The sequence below is a fragment of the Panicum virgatum genome, chromosome 9N, assembly GCF_016808335.1.
Source record: "Panicum virgatum strain AP13 chromosome 9N, P.virgatum_v5, whole genome shotgun sequence".
In the NCBI taxonomy this organism is placed as follows: Eukaryota; Viridiplantae; Streptophyta; class Magnoliopsida; order Poales; family Poaceae; genus Panicum; species Panicum virgatum.
The window spans coordinates 17,310,554-17,334,075 of record NC_053153.1 but is presented as its reverse complement, the minus strand read 5'-3'; the positions used below and the strand labels follow the sequence as shown (position 1 = coordinate 17,334,075).

Below are 23,522 nucleotides of genomic sequence, written 5' to 3'. Positions count from 1 at the left end.
CTCCTACAGCACCATGGCGCCCCCCTGAGCATGCTGCACCCCTTGCCCACAGCCCTAGATGGCTAGAGGTGATAGCTCCACGGCGGCGCCCATGGCCGCGGCTCGGGAATGCGGCGGCCATGCGTTCCGATCCACCCCGACACAGCCCCGGCCAACAAATAGCTCAAACAGATCCATGGGTACCCATGGGAGCTTATGGCTTAAGGAATTAGACGGAGGTGCTTCACCGGCGTCGAATTTCTCCGGTGAAGTGAGGCTCGGCCATGGGAGTTCGAGCAGTGCTTACCCACGGCGGAGCTCCAGCGCCGCTGCAGCAGCCTCCTGCTGCAGCTGCTACTGCCCTGCTCCCGCTCGCGTGCTACACGCCGCCCGGATCCGCGCCGCTCCCGCTCCTCGCCGCGCCAGCCTCCTGCTCTGCTCCTGCTCCAGCGCTGCCGTTGCTCTTGCTCTGCTCACGCGCCGCTGCACCGCGAGCTGCTCGCGCCACCACCTCGCGCCCTGCTCGCGCCACCACCTCGCGCCTTACGCGCGCCGTCGAACGCGCCGGTGAACACCGCGCCGCCGCTGCTGGCCCCGCCCAAGCACGTCCGTGCGCACCGCACCCATGCACCGCACCGCTCGTCCCCCTCCGCGCACCTGCGCCTCCTTCGCCACGGGCCAGCACCGCTCGAGCTCCGCCGCAGGCCAGCGCCGCCGGCCTGGCGAGCTCGAGAGGCGCGCGGGAGGAGGGCGGCTTCCAGCGCAGGGTGAGAGGAGAGGAGAGAAGAGAAGAGACAGAGAGGAGAGGGGAGGGCTGACAAGTGGGCCCCACCGCCATGTGGCGTCCACGTCACCAAAACCACCACCAAAACCACCCCAATGGCCAAATATGACCGGTTTTGAGAGTTGAATGGCTGCAGATGTCTGGTTTTGAAGTTGCATTGTCAAAACCGGACACAGTGGATAGTTGGATGGCCAAAAATGGACTTTACTCGAAAAAAAATCCCAACCTGACCCGACCCGACCAAGTGACGAACCGGATACGGACCGAAATATTTAATCTGAAACTCAAAAAAAAATCCCAAACCCAAAAATTACACACAAAATACGGGCCAATCTAATCAAACCTGAACCCGACCCGCCCGACCATGTCATGGGTCGGGTCGGGCGTGGGCCAACATTTTTGACCGGAAACCCGACCTGATCCGGATGATCAGGTCTATTTCGGAAACATACTTAAGGCCCATTATATAACTGTAAAAAATTTTCTAGATCGACTTAAGAAAAGAAAAGATTTATAGTTTAATGAGATACGAGCCCTGAAAAAATAATAATTAACTTTGATCTAAAATAGACTAATTGCAGCCCACGTGATCCCTCCCATGCTTGCAGCCCACATACGGATCAAACACAGGCCGACTAACGTATGGGCCGCGCGGGGGTCGCGCACTCGCACGCTCCGAAAGTCCGAAGCAAGCGCGCGGTAGCCTTTTACCCTTCCAAATCGTCCTCTCGCCTCATGATGGACTGGGCTCATCCAAGATTTCGAGTAGCTTTAACACGGACGGAGAACGTCCAGCTCAGGCCACTCGCCGCTCTGCTTCCCCCAAATTCCGCCACCGTGCGCCGCCGCCCCGCCGCCCGCCGCGGTCCCTCCCGGCTTTCCTAGCCTCGGGAGCTCGCGCAGGTGCGCCCTCGGCCCTCACCTCGAACTTCCATTGTTATGGAGGGAGAGCGAGGCCTTCGCTGACCTTCCCGGACCGTAGCTTCACCTCCGCGGCGGCGAGCAGTGGAGCACCGCCTCGCCGGTGGCGGAGTTCCCCTTCCTCGTCGGTGGCTCGGCACTGAACCTTCTCACCATGTCGTCGTCATCGCTGGCACACTCCTTGTACCGCCGTCGTATCGTCGAATACAAAGCAGCAGCCTACTGCTCGCGGCTCCCCTTCCGCGCGAGGCCGCCCTCGCGCCCTCGCATAGGCGCTGGCGCCAACACCACCTCAGGTAAATCCTCCATCAGAAACTCGATCCAATAACCACTTACTATTGCAATTCGGAGCAGTGTGTCAGTGAACCTGTATATGTGGTTCATTTTTAGGGGAAGGAAATCGCATACTTACTATACTCTATTTTAGTCCATCTTTGTTTTTGCAAAATGCAAATCCTAGGCCGGTAAGAATTTGCATTCGACAGTTCGTTACAACTTACAAGTAGGCAGCAAGTGTATGTTGACTTCAGCGTGATGGAGTGACTTGTGGAAGAAGTAGCCACTTCGTGCAAACTTCACACTGCTGGCACCGCTTGTTTTGCCTCTCATGCATGTTTGCTTATCATTCTATCTTATATGCCTTCTTGATAAATTTGTAGCACCTTATGCAGACCATTTCATTAATGTGTACTTGATTGGAAATTATGGAAGTCGGAATATGTAGCTCTCTGAAGTAGGATTATTTTTCTGGTTCATTTTTCTCTGTTTGGACCCATCTCAAGTGTAGATCATCTCCACATAACTTGAGAAATCTGAACATGTTGCTCTTTCTTCTGATAACATATACTGTTCCTGTGTGCTATTGCTTCTTTTTGGGTGGCATTGTTGGTGTATATGTGAGCCCATGTATAGAGGCTCATGTATAGGAACTATATATCCCACCCTTCTAGGGTTTGGAGGAATAGAGACATAATTATTATCTCCATCATGGTATCATTAGCCTAGAGTTAGGTTTCCTTTCTCCTCCCTCCTACCCCAGCCGCCGCCGCTGTCGCCGGCAGCCATGGCCGGCCGCCGGCGCCCCCTCCTCTCTCCTCCTTCCCTCCCCTCCCCTCCTCCTCTGCTGCCACCGCCGCCTGGTCCTCTGCAGCCGCCGCCGGGCCGGCCGCCAGATCCCCTGCCGCCGCCGCCTGGTCTTCCTCTGCTGCTGCCGCCGGGCCGGCCGCTGGCACCCCTGATGCCGCCGCCGCCTGGTCCTTGGTCGTGCAGAGGCGGCCGGCTCCCGCTGCCGCGGATCTCGCCCTGCACGTGCCGCCGCCGGCTCCCGCCCCGCCCATGCAGGATCCCGCCGCCGCCGCGGGCGCAGGGGGGGAGGGCGCCGGTGCGGGGGGCGCCCAGCAGCATCCGCTGCAGCTGCAGCGGCCCATGGCCGATGCGGCAGCTGCCGCCGCCGCTGCTGCCGTTGCCCAGGGCGCGGCGGGGAGCGTCGCCGCCGCCGATCCCGCCGCCGCGGGCGCCGATCTGGCGGCCCTGCAGGCCATGCTGCAGGCCGCGGGCGCCGATCCAGTCGCCGCGGCCGTTGCGACGCACCGCGCTGCTGTCGCGGCGAGCAAGCAGCCCGCCGCCGACGCTGCCGCCGCCGATCCAGCGTGGCCTGGCCTCGGGATTGTCTCCCGCCGATGCGCCGCTCGCCGCCGCCGCACTACGTGGGCAGCAGGCCGACGCCGCTCTCGCCGCGGCCTTCCTCGCCGCCAAGTCGGAGGCTTCGGCGGCCCAGGAGCGGGTCCGCGTGGCTGCCCTCGCTTGGTAGCGCGAGCTCGCCACGGCCGACGCCCTCGCTCTACAGGTCGCCAAAGCGGAGCACCACCTTCGTGTCTCCTCTGGCCAGCTGCCTGTCGTCCCCGAGCACGGCGCCTCCTTGTCCCACCAGGCCCCGCCCCCTGGATCTGGACCACGGCACGACGCGACCGACCCCATGGTCGCCCAGCTCCACCTCCAGGCCGCCGGTGTCCAGAACATCAGGGCCCTGGTCACCGTCCTCCTCGACCCCACGTCCTCCTCCTACGGACGCTGGCGGGACCAGGTCCTCCTCGCCCTCCGCCGCAACGCCCTCGACGACCACGTCCTCCTCGACACGCCGATCGAGGCGCGGGACGTGGTGTGGCTGCGCCTCGAAAGCGTCGCCATGTCCTGAATCTTTGGGACCATCTCCCTAGATCTTCAGGACATCGTCAGGACCCACGATGGCACCGCGCGACAGGCCTGGCTGGCGCTCGAGGGGCAGTTCCTCGGCAACGCCGAGTTCCGCGCCCTCCAGCTCGACGCCAGCTTCCGCACCTTCGAGCAAGAGGACCTCACCGTCGGTGAGTTATGCCGGCGGATGAAGGGCATGGCTGATGCTCTTCACGATCTCGGGTGTCCGGTGTCCGATCGGGTCTTGGTGCTCAATGTCGTGCGCGGCCTGAGCAGCACCTATGACCACCTGAAGACCTGGATCACCCGCCAGAGGCCCTTCTCCTCCTTCCTACAGGTCCGGGACGACCTCGCTCTCGAGGAGATCACCAGGGGTTTCGCGCCCGGATCGTCCTCGCCCACCCCCACCGCGCTTGTCGCTGCTCCTCCGGCCTCCTCCGCCGCTCCTGCCACCTCCCTCCTTGGTGCTGCTCCCGCCGGGCAAACTGGAGGGGGGGCGTGGATGTCGTCGGCGGGGTGGACGGGGTGGTGGTGGCACTGGTGGCCCTACTTCTGGGGTTTCCGGTGCCGGTGGGGGCCGTCCGGGCGCGCCGACTCCGGCTCCTGCCCCTGCCCCTGCCCCTGGAGGTACGCCCTGGCCATCCTTCAGCAACCCATGGTCAGGGCGCATCTCGATGTGGCCCTTCCAGGGTGGGGGGGCTCGTCCTCAGCTCCAGCCAGCGGCCATGTTCACTGGTGCTGCTCCCCTCTTCGCGCTGTCCTGGACCCCGCCTGCTCAGCCCAGCCAGCAGCCGATCTGGCCTGGGGGGTGGGACCAGGCCGCTCTGGTGCAGTCCTTCAGCACCATGGTGGGGCTGACGCCGCCGGTCAGCACCGAGTGGATCGCCGACTCGGGTGCCTCCTTCCACACCACCCCAGATGCCGGTATCCTCTCTTCTGTCCGACCCCCACACCCCTCTTGTCCTTCGTCCATCATGGTTGGTGATGGGTCTTGCTTTCCTATCACCGCTGTGGGTTCTGCTCCTGGTTCTTTTCGTCTTTCCAATGTCCTTGTTGCTCCTCAGATGGTTCACAACCTTCTTTCCATTCGCCAGTTTACTGCTGACAATTCTTGTTCCATTGAATTTGACTCTTCTGGTCTTACTGTGAAGGATTCGGCTTCCCGACGTCTGCTCCTCCGATGTGACAGCTCGGGACCCCTTTACACTCTTCGTCTTCCTGCTTCCGCTGCTCCGCCTTCGACTTCTTCTTCGTCTGCTGCATTTGCCGTGATGCCGTCTTCCACCACCTGGCACCGCCGGCTTGGTCACCCCGGGCGCAACGTTTTGGCTCAGCTGAGTCGTAGTACCGATGTTCCATGTACTAGGGCTCCTGCTGAGCACCTTTGTCATGCGTGCCAGTTAGGTCGTCATGTTCGACTTCTTTTTTCTTCTTCTTCTTGGCATGCAGTGCATGTCTTTGATCTTGTTCATTGTGACCTGTGGACATCTCCTGTACTCAGCATGTCTGGCTATAAATACTATCTGGTGGTGATTGATGATTTTTCTTATTACTCTTAAACTTTTCCTTTGCGAGCAAAGTCTGAGACCTTCCCCACCCTCCTCTACTTCTTTGTCTGGGTGTCCACTCAGTTCGGCCTCACCATTAAGGCCGTCTAGTGCGACAACGGGCGTGAGTTCGATAACTCAATCTCCCGTTCCTTCTTCCTCTCTCGGGGTGTTCAGCTTCGTATGTCTTGTCCGTATACCTCTCCTCAAAACGGCAAGGCATGGCTGAGCGGATGATTCGCACGACGAACGACGTCGTGCGCACCCTTTTGATCCAGGCCTCTCTGCCCCCGCGCTTCTGGGCTGAGCCTCCACACCGCCACCTATTTGCTTAACCGTCTTCCGTCCACTGCTTCTCCTGCTCCCACTCCACACCACGCTCTTTTCGATACCCCTCCTCGCTACGACCACCTTCGGGTCTTCGGGTGTGCGTGTTACCCTAACACCTCCGCCACTACTTCCACAAGCTGGCGCCCCGCTCGACTCGTTGTGTGTTCCTTGGGTACTCCCCTGACCACAAGGGGTACCGATGCTTTGACCACACCTCTCGCCGCGTCATGATCTCCCGACACGTCATGTTTGATGAGTCGGATTTCTCCTACTCCACCTCCTCCACACCTTCTCCTGACCCCAAGCTGGAGTCACTGTTTCTGACTGACCCGGTGGTTCAGCCACCGTTACCTGTCTGTCCTTTCCCTGCAGGTTCTCCCGTTGCACCGGCACCGCTTCCAGTGATCTCTGCTGCGCCGAGCGCGGCCTCGGTGCCCGTGGTCGCGCCACGCGCGGACCCGGTGTCTCCTACTGCGCCACGCGTGGCCCCGGTGCCTCCCCCTGCACCTGAGCGGTACGCTCAGCCGGTGCAGGTGTACCAGCGTCGTTCGGCGCCGGCACCGGCGCAGCCGCGGTACGCTCAGCCGGTGCAGGTGTACCGGCGTCGTTTGGCACCGACACCGGCGCCGCCTCCGGCTCCGGAGACTCCTGCGACGCCTACACCGGAGCCATCGCCACCGCCACCTCCGCCGCCTCACTCTCGAGTCGAGCCGGCGGTGTACCACCCGCCAGTCGTCCATCGGGATCCTCGACATATCCATCCTATGGTGACTCGGCGGATGGCGTCTCAGGCTGCGACTCTCTCTGCCACCGAGGGAGAGCCGCAGTTCTCTCAGGTACCCTCCTCTGTCCGCGACGCCTTGGCGGATCCTCGCTGGCGTCGTGCGATGGAAGAGGAGTACACGGCTCTTCTTGCTAACCAGACGTGGGACCTCGTGCCGCGTCCGTCTGGTGGCAATGTGGTCACAGGCAAGTGGATCTAAACGCATAATTGTCGGGCTGACAGCTCACTGGAGCGCTACAAGGCTCACTGGGTTCTCCGGGATTTCACCCAGCGGCTTGGTGTGGACTATGATGAGACCTTCAGTCCAGTGGTGAAGCCTGCTACTGTGCGCACGGCCCTCTCGCTTGCACTCTCTCGCTCTTGGCCTGTGCACCAGCTCGATGTGAAAAATGCGTTTCTTCATGGCACTCTGCTCTCAGCCAGCGGGATTTGTGGACTCCAGTCGTCCGGACATGGTCTGCCGGCTCAACAAGTCTCTCTATGGTCTGAAGCAGGCTCCTCGGGCTTGGTATTCTCGGTTCGCCACGTTCTTGCTGACTTTGGGATTCACCGAGGCCAAGGCTGACACTTCTCTGTTCATTTACCGCCGTGGGGATGAGACTGCCTACCTGTTGCTCTATGTTGATGATATTGTGCTCACAGCCTCTAGTCAGCAGTTGCTTGAGCGCGTCATCTACTCTCTGCAGCAAGAGTTTGCTATGAAGAATCTTGGTCAGCTCCATCACTTCTTGGGCGTCACTGTTGAGCCTCGCCCGTCTGGCCTTCTCCTTCACCAATGGCAGTACGCGCTCGATATTCTGGAGCGGGCTGGGATGACTGATTGCAAGCCCTGCTCTACTCCTGTCGACACTCAGGCGAAGCTGTCTGCTGATCTGGGTGCTCCTGTGGCTGATCCTACTGCCTATCGGAGTCTGGCCGGTGCCTTGCAGTACCTTACCTTCACCAGGCCGCACCTCACCTACGCTGTTCAGCAGGTCTGTCTTCATATGCATGATCCCCGGGAGTCACACCTTGCTGCCCTGAAGCGTCTCCTCGCTACGTCCGTGGCACTGTGGACCTCGGCCTGGTGCTTCACCGCTCGTCCTCTGCTGAGCTGGTGGTCTACAACGACGCTGACTGGGTTAGCTGCCTGGACACTCGCCGCTCCACTTCCGGTTACTCCGTCTTCCTGGGCGGCAACCTGGTCTCCTGGTCGTCCAAGCGGCAGCCGGTTGTCTCCCGCTCCAGTGCCGAGGCGGAATACCGGGTTGTCGCTAACGGCGTGGCGGAGGCGTCCTGGCTCCGACAGCTCTTGGCGGAGCTCCACAGCCCGCTCGCCAAGAACACGCTCGTCTACTGCGACAACGTCAGCGCCGTGTATCTCTCCACCAACCCCGTTCAGCATCAGCGGACGAAGCATGTGGAGATCGACTTGCACTTCGTGCGCGATAGGGTCGCCATCGGCGATGTTCGGGTACTCCATGTTCCGACCATCTCCCAGTTTGCCGACATCTTCACCAAGGGACTACCCTCCTCAACCTTCTCGGAGTTTCGCTCCAGCCTCAACGTAGCAGGTGGCTAGTTGTGGTTGCGGGGAGGGGGGTGCCCTTTGTACTTTCTTCTTGTCCAGTCTTGAACACTGCTGCACCGGTAGTTCAGACTGCGGGGGGGTGTTGGTGTATATGTGAGCCCATATATAGATGCCCATCTAGAGGCCCATGTATAGGAACTATATATCCCACCCTTCTAGGGTTTGGAAGAATAGAGACACAATTATTCTCTCCATCAGGCATCAATTCCCTATTTCATTAATTTGGTTCTTTCTTTCAGCGCATGGGATTGATAGTAGCATCATCACCATCCAGACTATGAAGCGGTGGGAGACCTTGAATCACATGGCCTACAAATTTGGGAGGCTTGACAAGTCTGATGGAAAGCTGGCCTTGAAGATACTGAGTTCTATTGTGGAGCGACCAGGTTTAGACCGAATTACCTATATTTACTGTATGGCTGTTCCAATTCTCATCCAGGCTCAAATGCATTCACAAGCAATGTCAGTGTTGAGGCATCTTGCCTTGGCAGGCTTTTCCTGCAGTGTTATTTTTAGCTCCCTCTTGCGGACCATTTCACATTTTGATTCCACCAATCGTGCCGTCTTTGACCTCCTTGTCAAAGCATATGTAAAGGAAAGAAAAGTCCTTGATGCAGTTTTGGCAGTTTTCTTTATGGATGAATGTGGATTTAAGGCTTCAGCTGTTGCTTGCAATACCATCCTTAATGCTCTTGTGGAGGAAGGGGAATCAAAACATGCCTGGTTATTCTTGAGAGAAAGTTTGGCCCGTAAATTCCCTCTGGATGTTACCACTTGCAATATTCTTCTGAATTCCCTGTGCAGTAAGGGTGAATTTAGAAAGGCTGAAGATATGATTCAGAAGATGAAGAGCTTTCGCTTAGCTAATTCTGTCAGTTATAATACAATACTACATTGGTATGTTAAGAAGGGGAGGTTTAAGGGTGCCCTGTGTGTTCTAGAAGATATGGAGAGGAATAATACACAGGCAGATGTGTATACTTATAACATCATGATAGATAAATTATGTAAAATAAAGAGGAGTGCACGTGCTTTCCTTTTACTCAAAAGAATGAAGGAAGATAACTTAACACCTGATGAATGTACATACAATACTTTGATCAATGGCTTTTTTGGTGAAGGTAAGATAAACCATGCTCAGTATGTCTTCAATCATATGCTGAGACAAACTTTGGCTCCAAGTGTAGCTACTTACACTACAATGATTGATGGGTACTGCCGAAATGGGAGAACTGATAAAGCCCTAAGTGTTCTGTCCGAAATGCAAATTACTGGTGTGACGCCAAGTGAACTAACTTATAGTGCTTTGTTGAATGGTTACTGCAAATTTTCCATGCTGAAACCTGCTCTTGATCTCGTTAAAGATCTGGGTTCAAGAGGCATAACCATCAATAAGACAATGTATACCATTCTCATTGATGGTTTATGTCAAGTAGGTGCAATTTCCAAGGCTAAACAAATTTTAAGGACTATGCTTGAGGATGGAGTCGATCCGGATGTTATCACTTATTCAGCATTGATCAATGGCATGTGCAGGATGGCTCGGTTGCATGAAACAAAAGAAATTTTGTCAAGGATGCAGAAAAGTGGAATTCTACCTAATGATGTGCTATACACAACTCTGATTTGTTACTATTGTAAGGCTGGGTATGTCAAGGAAGCACTGAAGCATTTTGTGGACATGTATCGAAGGGGGCTAGTTGCCAATGCAGTCACCCATAATGCATTATTATGTGCTTTTTATAGAGAGGAAATGATTACAGAGGCTGAGCAATTTAGACAATACATGTCTAGGATGAATATATCATTTGATTCTGTCTCCTTTAATTGCATAATAAATAGTTACTGCCACAGAGATAACATAGTTGAGGCATTTTCAGTTTATGATGATATGGTACGATATGGCCATTATCCAAATGTTCGCACATATCAGAATTTGCTTAGAGGATTATGTCGAGGAGGCCACTTGGTACAAGCGAAGCGGTTTATGTCCTGCCTTCTCGACATACCTTCTCCTATTGATGAGAAAACTTTCAATGCACTACTTCTTGGGATATGCAAATATGGAACCCTGGATGAAGCTTTGGATTTATGTGAGAAAATGGTCAAAAACAACTTTTTACCTGATATCCGTACTTACACCATTCTTCTCAGTGGTTTTTGCACGAAAGGTAAAAATTTTCCTGCACTCATTGTGTTGCAGATGATGTTAGAGAAAGGAATAGTTCCTGATACTGTTGCATATACCTGCTTGTTGAATGGGTTTATCAATGAAGGCCAAGGGAAGGCTGCTGCTTATGTTTTCCAGGAGATCATATGCAAGGAAGGCCTGTATGCAGATTGTATTGCCTATAATTCATTGATGAAAGGGTACCTCAAGGGAGGAAAGTTAAATACTATGAAAAAGGTGATGTCTGATATGCATAAGAATGCGGTTTATCCAAACACCGCTAGCTATAACATACTTATGCATGGGTATGTCAAGAAGGGACAAATTTCAAGGTCTTTATATCTGTACAAAGATATGGTGAGGAAAAGGCTCAGACCAAACAATGTTACATATCGCTTGCTCATACTTGGGCTTTCTAAGTGCGGGATGATTGATATTGCAGTTAAGTTTTTGGAGAAGATGGCCTTAGAAGGCATTTTTCCTGATAAGTTTGCTTTCGATATACTGAACAGTTTTCAGTGATAAATCCAAGATGGATAATGCACTACAACTTTTCGATTGTATGAAGTGGTTACATATGTCACCCAGGAATAAAACTTATAGTGCCATGATAAATGGATTAATCAGAAAAAATTGTTTGGATCAGAGTCACAAATTTTTACATGAGATGTTAGAAAGAGGGCTCCAACCAAGCCATACACATTACATTGCATTGGTCAACGCAAAATGTCGGGTTGGTGAGATTGATGGAGCATTCAGGCTAAAAGAAGAAATGAAAGCTGTTGGTGTTGTGCCTCCTGAAGTTGCTGACAGTTCAATTATTAGAGGTCTGTGTAGATGTGGGAAACTTGAGGAGGCAATCATAGTTTTTAGCAGTATGATGCGCTCAGGAATGGTGCCAATTGTTGCTACTTTCACTAGTCTAATGCATAGTCTTTGTAAAGAATCCAAAATTGCTGATGCTTTGCACTTGAAAGGGTCGATGGAGTTCTGTAAATTGAAGGTTGATGTTGTCAGTTACAATGTTATTATTACTGGTTTATGCAACAACAAGCGTATCTCTGATGCACTAGATCTTTATGTAGAGATGAAATCTAAGGGTCTTTGGCCGAATATTACAACCTATATCACACTCATTGGAGCTATGTATGCAACACGGAGAATGGAGGCTGGAGAGAAAATACTGGAGGATATAGAAGAAAGGAGTCTTATTCCATCCAAGCATCCTGAAGGTCTCGAAAGGCGGATGGAGGATGCAATTAGAAGATTAAACATGATAAGAAACTGCAGAAAGGGAATGCCTTTTAAGGAGGCCGAGGTATTGCCAGTAGAAAGCTGCCAGTGATTGAAATTCCACTTAAATTTCGACCATTTGACCATGGTAGAAAACTGTGGGTACTTTTTCTGGTTTATACCATGCGTGTTGGTGTATATGTGAGCCCATGTATAGAGGCCCATCTAGAGGCCCATGTATAGGATCTATATATCCCACCCTTCTAGGGTTTGGAGGAATAGACACAATTATTCTCTCCCACACTTCTCTACACTGTGATACCTTGTGTTTTCATCCTCCATCAAGTGATCCATTCTAGATATGTTGAATGTGATTTGCCTTGCACAGCTAATTCAGGTCAGATCTTGTGCCATGTTTTTTTTTTACCCTACAATTTTGTCACTACTATTTCTTCAATTTTTACCATTGGTTTGGTGTTCTCAGAAAGATAAAGTTTACCTGGGGTGGAACATCTGAATATATTTCAGTGTTTAAGAGGGGAAGGTAAATGGGATTATGAGTAACAATTGGTATGCATAAGCTACAGCAGGGATTCTGGACATGAAGTTTTACCATGTTACTGCAGGTACATTATTGTGCTGATTGACCTCTTTTTTGTTTATGAATTATTGTTAGCAATTATGCATGGACCCTCAGTGGATCTTGTGTCTGCAGTGGTTGGCTAGAGAAATATGTATATAAAGGACTGTGTTTACATCAACATCTCACTGGAACAGCTGCAGTCCTGAGGTTGTTACCAGCTAATTGCTATTGCAATTACACTTTCCATAGTTGCAGGATGAAAAGTTTGACTGTGCAACAGGAATTGTTTATACTCCAATAAATACAAATTTCTTTTGAGTGATCTACTGAACTTTAGCACGAGCAATTTCTGTGTTTGAATCTTTACTTGCCTGTAGTTTGCCATTTAATTCATAAGAACAAGCATAAATCACATCTGACTTCTCCTAATGCCTTAATGTGCAGCAAAAAAGCGAACGGGCCTCTAGCTGAATTAATTAGGTCTTGGGTTTGACTTCCCGTGGGAGTGAATTTCAGGTTGGGGTTAAAAAAAATCCCCTTGTCTGTCACTCTGTCCCACACCAAGCATAGGTCTAAGGCCCGGCCCAGGTTGTTGCTCATCTCACATGGGCTACGGTGCATCGGTGCCGCTGTGTAAGGGTGGGGCAGGGGTTCGGGGGTTTTCTCAACCCGCGTGAGAAGGTCTTCTTATCAAAAATGCCCGGGGGCTGCCTTACCCCTGCAGGTCGAGTTTTTTAAATCTGCAGCAAAAAAGAACACCCCAAAACCTCTGTTTATTAGCTCAAATACTGCTAACAACCACACTTACCACATTTTATCAGCACAGTTTTCGCAGCAGCTGAACCATAAACTGTCTAACATTCTGCTGCAGAGCCAATCAGGTGGGGAGCAACAGTGTTTTGGTTTCAGGCAGGGGCTACTGCACCACAGACGGGGACAGCGGGCGGTGGAACCCAATGCTGTCTCGAGCTCAGCCTGTGCTTGCACTAATGGGAGCTATGCAGAAGTGCAATCTGGGCCCCACTTGTAATTTAGCTCCATGAGCTGGAAATTTTCAGGTTTCACCATGTTTCCATTAACTTGATACATTGCCTACTTGTGGATTTACTTATTGTCAGGTGCTATATTTATGTTGCAGTCAGAATGTACTCATTGCAGAGGTTCAGTATCAATCTCGCATTCCAATTGCGAGGAGCTTTTTAAATGTCTGTCACTCGAGGACAAGACCTTTGATTGACCATTCTGATGTAGTGATGTATACTATTTACAAGATGGATGGCCGTCATGCGTTCACTTAGCCAAATGCTTAAGTTTTTCTGTTGGACAATTTGTTTAGATCTCTGAAGCTGGCTCTGCAACAAAGGTACCACAACCCCACCATATATTATCATTCATGAAGTTGCTATATGCTGCTACTGGATCGGCATTTGCTCTCTCTTGCTACTGTGTTAGTACTTTTTTTTACTAATGTTGATTATTTATGTTCTCAGCAGGTATGAATGCATTGGTACTGTTCAAATAGATTTTTTTAGTTAAAGGGTGCTGCAGCTTGTTTTCACGAGAGGCGAGTTTCTGAAGGTTCAGTACAAAAAATGTTGAATAAAGATGTATGCAACATTGTGTGGCGAGGGCGCGAGGCAGCTGATTTGGATTTTAGATGTGGTGCAAGAGTATAGGGACCTTTGTCAATCTGAATTTCAGTTGAAGAGCGATCTAAAGAACTGGTTTTTTTTTGGTCTGACCACGATTGAAAAACTAAGGGCAAAGCAACAGCCTCGTCTGATGACCATCAAAGCAGCAGAGGCTAGTTTGAGGCTTTTCTTCATGCAGGTAAACGATAGTAGGAAAAATTTTATTCAGCAACTTGAAGCTGATGGTCGTTCTTGTACAGTCATACTGAGAAAGAGGAATACCTGTTTAACCACCCTGCATTCTTCCTCAAGGTTGATATTGCTAAGGCGTTTGACAGCTTTTGACGGGATTTTTTTGCTGGAAGTGCAGGAGCGGTTGGGTTTAGCAGCAAGATGGAGTGTTTGGGTGACGACTCTGCTAGCTACTGCCTCATCCTCTGTGTTCCTCAACGGTTGCTGAGTTCAAAGCAAGATTCTCTGGCAAGACACTGGCCAGGCAACTCGATTTGCTGCCTATGTGATCACTGATCAGGACAGCAATGCGCTTGTGTTTACATTGTGTTTATACAAGCGTGTGGAGGTTCTTTCGTGGCTTTTTATCATTTTCCTTCTGTTAGTTATCATGCTGTTCCCCTGTAAATGTGATGGCAGTGCTCCTGCCGTTTTTTTGATGCAACTTCATGGATCGTGTGTCTACAAATTACAAGGCACGTGTTGTCTTGCGTTTTGTATGCATACGATCATGTGCATCAAACAATATGTATGAATTACAGCACTGAAATACTACGAGGCTTCCATTTTTAACTGACCCGAGGCCTGATGGTTAGCATGGTGTGATAATCAGGCCAGGTGCGTGATGAATAGAGTGATAGTAAATCTATAAGACTCCCACACCTATGGAAAAGGCAGGTTTCCCATGCAACCCAGCTAGCTTGGTGAATTTGTAGCATGGAGCCAAAGGATACCATGATCTGATAAATGTTGTGCGTGCTCCATGACACAGGACCAAACAGAACTTCTTGAAGATTACTGTTCTCGCTAAGATTTTTAACAGAGGCACCACGCACCAGACTGAATACTGGTACTTTTTTCTCTGGAATTTTTTACACAACACTTGAACTGTGTGGAGATGTACAAGAAGACTGTAGTGAGCGGATATGTACAAGTCCATACTCCTGCGCCCGGCCCAACGGAAGCGATCCCCCCATCTCCCACATCCACCAGAATGGCCGACGCGGCGGCCGCCGTCCCCGGCGATCCCCCGGCCAGCGCCACCGTGCTGGACTCGCTCGGCGAGGACATCACCCGCATCGTCTACCCCGTCTCCGCCTGCATGCTCCTCGTCGTCCTTCTCGTCTCCCTCCTCTCCTCGCCCTCCTCCCCGTCGCCCCTCTCCGCCTCCATCGCCGCCGCCACCGGCGGAGGGGACGACATCCCCACCGCGCTCTTCACCGCCCTCACCTTCGTCGTCGCCGTCACGGCCGCCACCTTCCTGCTCGCGCTCCTCTTCTACCTCCGCTGCACGCCCTGCCTCCGCGCCTACCTCGGCTTCTCCGCGCTCGCCGTCCTGCTCGTGCTCGGCGGCCAGGTCGCCCTGCTCCTCATCTCCCGCCTCCGCCTCCCGCTCGACGCCGTCTCCTTCGCGCTCCTCCTCCCCAACGCCGCGGGGGCGCTCGCGCTCGCCGCGCTGGCGCCGGCCTCCGTCCCCATCGGGCTCCACCAGGCCGCGCTCGTCGCCGTCGCCGTGCTCACCGCCTTCTGGTTCACGCTGCTCCCCGAATGGACCACCTGGGCGCTGCTCGTCGCCATGGCCGTCTACGACCTCGCCGCCGTGCTGCTCCCTGGTGGCCCTCTGAGAGTGCTGCTTGAGCTCGCCATAGAGAGGAACGAGGAGATACCGGCGCTGGTCTACGAGGCGAGGCCGGTGGATCCCCGACACGGCCGAAATTGGCGCTTGTGGAGGGAAGGGAGGCAGCCTGGCGCGGATTTGGATGCCAGTTCCACCACGGTCGAGGCGATTGGGGAGGTATTGGGGAGGAATCTTGATGCCAATTCTGGAAACAGTTCGTCGCCCCAAGTTCATGATGCTGCCACTCCAACTGCTAATGTTAACAATTCGAGGCCCAGGGCGACATTGTGGGCTGCTTTGAGCTCAGATTCTACAGTTGAACATGCTGGGGAGGCATCCGCATTGCAGGAGCATAGAGTGGCTGTTGCTGAAATGAGGGTACCTTTGATCCAGCCACGTCCAGAGAGATCTGGGGAAGAGGAGGAAGATGAAGATGGCATTGGGTTGAGCTCATCTGGGGCAATCAAGCTCGGGTTGGGGGACTTCATATTCTACAGTGTTCTGGTCGGTAGGGCGGCGATGTATGACTACATGACAGTGTATGCCTGCTACCTTGCCATCATTGCTGGGCTTGGCATCACTCTCCTCCTGCTGGCGTTCTTCCGCAAGGCATTGCCTGCCCTACCGGTTTCCATCGCCCTTGGCATTGTGTTTTATGTGCTCACAAGAACATTGCTTGAGGAATTTGTTGTGCAATGCTCCACCAATCTTTTGCTGTTCTAGCATTAATGGAACATTGCTTATTGATGTACTATTGTAGCTCACATTTGACACTATTACTGTTTGATTAGCTCTTAATTTTCTGGAAATGTTAATTTGACTGGTCATGCAACCTATATGAAGCTATTCATATTTTCCACTACTGATCTTGTTGTGTATGTCCCAACTTATGTACATTCCTATCTGTTCCCTTTGTAGCACCTAGGATTTTGAAGTAAAACTAATAAGGACATTTTGGATGCATTTTACATATTATGGAAATTTTCTTTAATTATTAAGCCATAAATGTGCCCTTTCAGAGGGATCATTCTTCATTTATTGCCAATTGTGGATGAAAAGAGTTTGCCAGGCTGCACATAGATAATGAAGATGGATTGGTTTTCGGTCTGCTGTGACTTTTCTAAAACTATGTGAGAAAAAAAAATTATAAAGATTTAGGACTGATGTGCCTTTTCTGCACCATTTATATGAAATATACCTCAGTGAAAGTAAATACTGTACCAGATTTTTCAACAAAACGATCATGAGAACCACTTTGGACATCCAATTCAGTATGGATTGCCTCACTTTCTAATTTCTTTATGTATTCTGCTACTAATGTGTTCATGCCCCTATATTTGAAGCGACATAGGACTTGGAGCAAAGCAATGGTTGTTGTGGGGTCTTGAAGTGGAGGCGACATACAGATACCGGCACCAGTGCTTGCAGCTTCATGTTCTCACAACATAAGTGCAGGAAGGAGGAGGGAGTGTTGATTTTGACCTGCTGGGTGTTGTTTCCTTATCCTTCTAGGAGTGAGGATGTGCCATTTATTCTCTGTACATTCATATATTTCTCTTTGCGAAGTTATGTTCAAACCTGGGTGCCTCCTTCACAAAAGTCCAAACCTTTTAAATCTAGTTATACTAGACAAATGGTAAGGTTTGTATTTATCATTTTTCCATTACAGAACATACTTATATTCAGATTTGCTTCAAATGTATAGATCAAGAATGACTTGTTTGTATTTTATCGGAACTAATAGCTCCAGTTTCTTATGTTCATGGTTGGCATGTCTTCGTTGTGGGAGAGCACAGTAATTGCTAGTATGATTTTATTATTAGAGTCTGAAATTTCCGTATGTTGAGTCCTAGTATGCTTAAAGTCTCATCGAATTTTCTCGTTGGCCTTGTATTTCTGTGTTGGCTGGCGCTTAAAACACAAAAAGTTGAGAGTAGATTTGACAGATCTAGATTCACTCAATATAGGTGGTATTCTTTGCATACAGAAATTTCAATACTAATTTGCTGCAATAACCCTGTTATTATTTTGCATCTTCTCACTTCAAAGTTGTGTAGGCCAGTAAAGCATTTGTTGTGATAATTTCAGGCATGGTTTCTTTCATTATGACCCCATTTCAGTAAAGTTTTGGTCAGAATCTTCAATCTTGTGTTCTAGCATCACAAACTTGTCTAATTATTCATGCATATATTCTTATCTTTCTAGTGATAGCTTGGTCCATGCATCAGAACTGAAATTATCCAACCGAGCTATCTGTTATTGGATAAATTAGTTGGTTTCGGTATTATGTTGTCTAATAGAGTTTTTTTAACTCAATTAACTGCCTTAAGCATTTTTACTTTATTGTAGGATGGAGACATTCAAAATTGATTACTGTTATCAAGTTTTTGCCCCCCAAAAAAACCTTGCCTGTGCTACTAAAGTAAGCAATGCTTCTCTTTGAAAGGTAACAAGGCTGTCATAGTCTCTTTTCTAATCACAATCAGTTGTGATTACTAAATTTCTCTTTTGCATTTTGTTCACAGTTGGCTCTTTTTTTGCTGATGCGAAAGCTACTAAGATTAGAGTATCGAACTAGGTGCATTGGAGGATCTTTTTTGCTGGTATTTTCACGATGGAGTAGCCAACTAGCCATGGAAAAGTATCACCGTCCCATCTATTGATCTTGTTTTCGATGGGAAAAATTAAAAAAATAATGGCTCCATGGCCTTCCAACAGTACAAAGGGTCAGCAAGGTGATTTGGAATTGCTTAATATTCCCCCAAACCCAAGCTTGGTCTATTGCGATTCGGAATTTATTTACATTCCCTAACTGGCATTAGACCTGCACCCTAAAACATTAGGGACTTTCCATCATATTGCCATTTTTGCGTAAATTCAAATCCTCGAGTCCCTGGCCTTGCCGAGATCACAGTTCTCAGCATCGGTCATGACGACGTCGACATGGTGCTGTATCACGTAGTATCAGACAAAACTTAACGGATGGATGATGGATCATGTCAATTCGATCTGAATGGTTGGTGGTAATATGTCAAAAATTGTTGAACCAGAATTCTGGGCAATGTTACTAGCAGAGTTCAGGCAAAGGTAACAAAGTAGGCTTGAAGCTTGGCCTTAAAAAAAACTAGGCTTGAAGCTGAAGATAGTTGGTACTCCCTCTATCCTAAATTATTAGTTGTTTTTTTCTTTTCTAGATACATCAATTTTGCTATGCGTCTAGTGATAATATATATCTAGATACATAGCAAAATCTATGCACGTAGAAAAAGTAAACTGACTAATAATTTGGGACGGATGGAATACTAAACAAGCATGGGTCCCTTCACAGTCCTAGCACGAGCATTCAAGAACTCTGCACACTTGGCATCCCTATTGGCATCGAAATAGATGCAGTCCTCTTCACATACTATAGAACTCGTAATAAGCCAGTCGCCACTGTCACCAACTGTCAAGCCACCTAAGACCTTGCAAGCCATCCTCTCAAAGTCAATGTCGAAGCCATTGTACTTCTCTGAATCCGGGTGGACAATCTTGGCTCCTTCGTTCTCACAATGGAAACAACGACCTTTGGCTAAGAGAAATACAATAAAGAACAACCATCAGTTAGATCAATAAAGAAAAGCTCTTTGTGAAGAAAGACAGTCTCACAGCTTACAGAAGAACAAAGGTAGAACTCGCTAACAACAACATACATATAGGTCCTGTTTCGATCCACCCAGCAAATTCATTAACTGATTAGTTGAATTAGCTGGGTTGAACCAGGTAATTGGATAATTAATATTTTACTTGCTAAGAAGAGGTTTAGCTGCACATTAGCTTGTTCCGTTTCAATCCACCATATCTAAAATTAGCTAACTGCCAATTAGCTGGTGGATCCAAACAGACCAGTAACAATAATTTAGAGAGTATTTTTTTTAAAAAAAAACAATAATTTAGAAATGACATTTAGTACACAAAAAAACATAAAATTTAGCACTCTGGCATGTAATAACGTGTTTCAGTCTCCATCTAAAATTTGGTCACGCTCTCATAATGTTCTGTTTATGCTGAAATTGGATATGGCCTAAAATTTGGTTGTGCACCATTTTTTTGTGGCCATAAATTAACGGTCAACAGTGGTGAATAAGGTAGTGGCACCATTGGAAGTATGGTGTGGATTGTGGAAGAGGTACCATTAAGTGCTCTTGAAGCACCATTCCCCACTGTGCTTCGAACCTAAAATGTTTACTATGCAAGTAGAAATACACAAAAATGGAAGCAGATCATACCAGAGTGCCCCGTGATTGGCCAACAGGACGATTCATCATTCACGTCTTCATTGTTGGAGCACTCAGCAAAGAACAGTATAGGAGCTGCATCAGAAGAGTGTGAATCTGCAGGGCTCGACAAGAAGTTGATGTGAGAATACTGATTTTTTCTTGGATGCATATGTCCAGGACCGTAATGGAGACCCCAAACGAAGGAACTGCCTACGTTCCTATTCAAGCCACAGATAACATGAAGCTCGTATGCAGGTCCCTGTGCAGGTTGCAGAACAGGGTAGACAATGAATCAGATGTTGCTAACATTTACAGTCACATTTTGATGATGCTGAAAAGCTCAAGGAATCAACAAGCATACCCCAGTTTGCTGCGTGTATTTCTTCAGCGCGGCATTAACCTTGGCAAGGACAAAACTTTCCTCCTGCTTGAAATCACTCTGAATCCATGACAACACCTTGGATCCCTCCTCAGAAAGCTCAAGAACTGTCTGAGCTGCACCATGGGGGATGGAACAGTGTTCCATCAACATCTGCGAGATGAGCTGCACATCCAACGCCATTGGTTCTGTCTGCAGGGAGACGGGCAAGCCAGGAAACGTTGAGACGAGAAAGTTCACGACTGCATCAGGATCCGGGTGCATTGCAGCGGTGGCCGCCGCCTTCCAGGCACTTTCCCGCCCCACCGTCACCGTGCTTCTCTCCGCGTGCCCTTCCCCTCGCGCCATTTTGATTGCTCCCCAAAGATCGACCTCAGCGAAGAGCAGAAAGCGCATGGCTTGGTGCTCGGAGATGGTGTCAAAGCAGGCGCGGAGGTAGGCGACACTTGGCACGCTTCCCGGAAAAAGAATATCGTATGCATGAAGCACTAAATGAAGTCTATTTGAAAAACCTTTTTAGGAATAAGTGTAATTTTTCGCGATGAATCTAATGACTGTAATTAATCGATAATTTGCTACAGTGATACTACAGTATCATCATCTAATCGCGCGGTCAAAGACCTCGTTGGATTCTTTATAGTCACTAGCGCAGGGGTTCTGAAGTTGGTTTTGTAAACTGACTTTATTTGACACCGTAATTAGCGGTCAAAGTTGTTACTATTCCTAGCGCGCTAGGATTCTAGCCCAACCAAACAAAGCCAAGGCCACGGAGCGAGCGGCACGCCACGAGAACAAGGCTCCTGGAGCAGATCATGGCCACGGAGAGCTCTTCTCGCGGCGGGAACATGGCCTCGTACCACACGGTGTTGAGCACGATGTTGGAGACAGGATCCCTGAAAGGGCCATAGCAGTGGCCGGCCTTGAGGAGGCTCCGGTGGTAGCGCAGCCGCAGGTCGGCCGCCGGCAGCCGGGCGAGCGCATCCACGTACAATCCGCAGACCCTGTCGAGCAGGACGCTCTGCAGAGATTTCGTAGGAACAAACGGCGGCGGCCTGGTCAGCTCCAGATGGAACTGCGGCGGGGTTACTCCGGCGAGGCCGCGCAGCTTTCGCCGGCTCTTGGTCAGCAATCCGGCGATGTCCTCGACGGCGGTGCAGGAGAGGCTGCCGCCCTCCGCGGCGAGGAGCCGCGACACCACCTCCATCCGGGAAGCGAACGAGTAGGACCTGTTGACGAGGGCTCTGGGCTTGGGGTGGCAGGCGGCCAGGGCGGCGCATTTTAGGGCCGTCTTGGTGGTCCGAGAGGCGAAGCTGAAGCTGCGGCCGGAGTAGGTGCGGTCCTCCGAGATGAGCCGCACGGCGGCGAGGGGGTCGGCCCCGGCCAGGCGGAGGTACTCGAGCGCCTCGGAAACCCGGAGGTAGCGGAAGTAGTAGGTGAGGAACGCGACGAGCGCCTTGAGCGACCGCGCCGCGACGGGCATGTCGCGGAGGAGGGCGCGGAGCGGGGGGCAGTACTTGACGTCGCCGGTGTCCGCGACGGCCCGGGAGAGCGCCCTCCTCCGCCGCCGCCTTCCGCTTCGTCTCGCGCCCGATGGAGTCGTCGTCGCCGCCGCTGGGCTCGGACGGCACGGGCGTGATAGCGGCGGGCTTGCGCTCGGGGGCGCGGCTGCTGCAGGAGGAGACGATGTTGGAGACGGGGTCCGAGAAGCCGACGCAGAGGCCGGCCTTGAGGAGGCGCGGGACCAGCGCCGGCATCTCGCCCACCGGCAGCCGGTCCAGCGCCGCCGCGTAGAACCCGTTGATGGTCTCCAAAGCGCCGATCTGTTCTGGACGATGCGCCAAGACCTGTTGCATCTGTAGGGGAGGTCGGCGTAGGGAGGCCTGCCCCGGCAGCGACGCTTGCCCGCCCGCGCCATGATCGATCGGAGCAGCGAAGAGGCGACGACGGGTGGGGACGTAGGTATACGAGTCGAAATCGCTTCCTTGATCGCTTGGAGTTTCCGGGTTTGGCCTCTACAAAATCGTCATTTTATTTCGTTTGAACCATCATGTTGTTAGAATAAACTAGCAAGGTGGCCCGCGCTAATAGCGCTGCTAGTCTGATTTCAGCTATCATAGTAATATGTACATAAAATTCATTTTTTTCTCTATATAGTTTCTTTTTTTTTCTCATAGTGATGAGGTATATGTGTACATTTTTTTAAGCATTCCAGAAGTAGGGCCATTTATTTCTACTTCGATGGAACCAACTGTTCATACTATTATTACTAAGTTTTATAATTTTATTCTAAATTTAGCTTTTTACTAATCAAAGTATCACAATAATATTTTGTGTTATTTATAATTCTAAAATTAGATGTAAACTAAGATTAGCTCATATGGTAGAACTTGTCCACTTGTGTTCAAGACTAAAAGTTCTCGACTCAGCATGAGTCATCACATTCAGTGGTAGTAGATATGCCAGTCGACAGCGAGATGCTTGTAGTGACTTTGGGATCTACTTGCTCAATCCCCTAGAGGTGCTCGAGAGTGGTAGAGTTGCGTGCACGTATTCATAGAGGTGAGTATGTGTGCATGTTTGTGAGCATGTGTGCTTGTAATTTATTTCATAAAATAAAATTATAAAAATATCTATTTAGTAATTGTATTTGTCATAGACTTCTATTGTAGCTATTTGCATCCCAATTGGTATGCAAATTGATTGCTAATTTTCTTTATCCTTTAATTCCATATTTAATTTTTTATTAGTCTGATTTGACATGGAGCCATTGTGTAAACTGCTAATTTCTTTATGATAATTTCCTAATTTTTAAAATTTTAAATATATATAGTATTCTTATTTGATATGGATTTTTTGAGTTAGTCTAGATAGTTAGATCTTCGTAATGCTTCAGCTCGACATACAGACATACAATTTGGCGATGGAAGCCACACTCCACAGCATGAAAGAACACACCCGCACGATGCCCAAATTGAAACTATCTGATATGGATACATGTATCACAAATATTTGAACTACAATTCCATAGCCCAATACGGGCATATGCAAGTCATTCCCGTCGTTTTGTTGGAGTGCTCATTAGCCTGATCAATTTCTCTAGGGCATGCAGCAAAACAATTTTTAGTAGCTATTTACTTTTCGTATTCGGTAAGGATTTTTAATCGAAAGAAAGTTTTATTAATTTATCAATTCTAAAATTATATATACTAATCGTATTTGATGTGGACTCGCCCGTTAGCCTAATCAGTTTCTCTAGCCGTACAACAAAATAATTTTTAGTAGCTATTTACTTATCGTATTCGGTAAGGAT

The 23,522-nt window shown here is 50.0% G+C and overlaps 2 protein-coding genes and 1 pseudogene across 2 annotated transcripts; 2 read left to right on the top strand and 1 right to left on the bottom strand.

Moving 5' to 3' along the window:
* Positions 1-1,511: 1,511 nt before the first annotated feature.
* Positions 1,512-14,533, top strand: LOC120687981 (annotated as a pseudogene).
* Positions 14,534-14,883: 350 nt separating this feature from the next.
* Positions 14,884-16,537, top strand: LOC120687982 (presenilin-like protein At2g29900). Its single transcript, XM_039970098.1, has one exon. It carries the CDS (start codon positions 14,951-14,953, stop codon positions 16,295-16,297), a length of 1,347 nt encoding a protein of 448 aa, XP_039826032.1. The 5' UTR covers positions 14,884-14,950; the 3' UTR covers positions 16,298-16,537.
* Positions 16,538-20,650: 4,113 nt separating this feature from the next.
* LOC120688786 lies at positions 20,651-22,127 on the bottom strand. The gene has a single exon (XM_039971159.1). The coding sequence runs from the start codon at positions 22,125-22,127 to the stop codon at positions 20,952-20,954; it is 1,176 nt and encodes a 391-aa protein (XP_039827093.1). The 3' UTR covers positions 20,651-20,951.
* Positions 22,128-23,522: the final 1,395 nt, after the last annotated feature.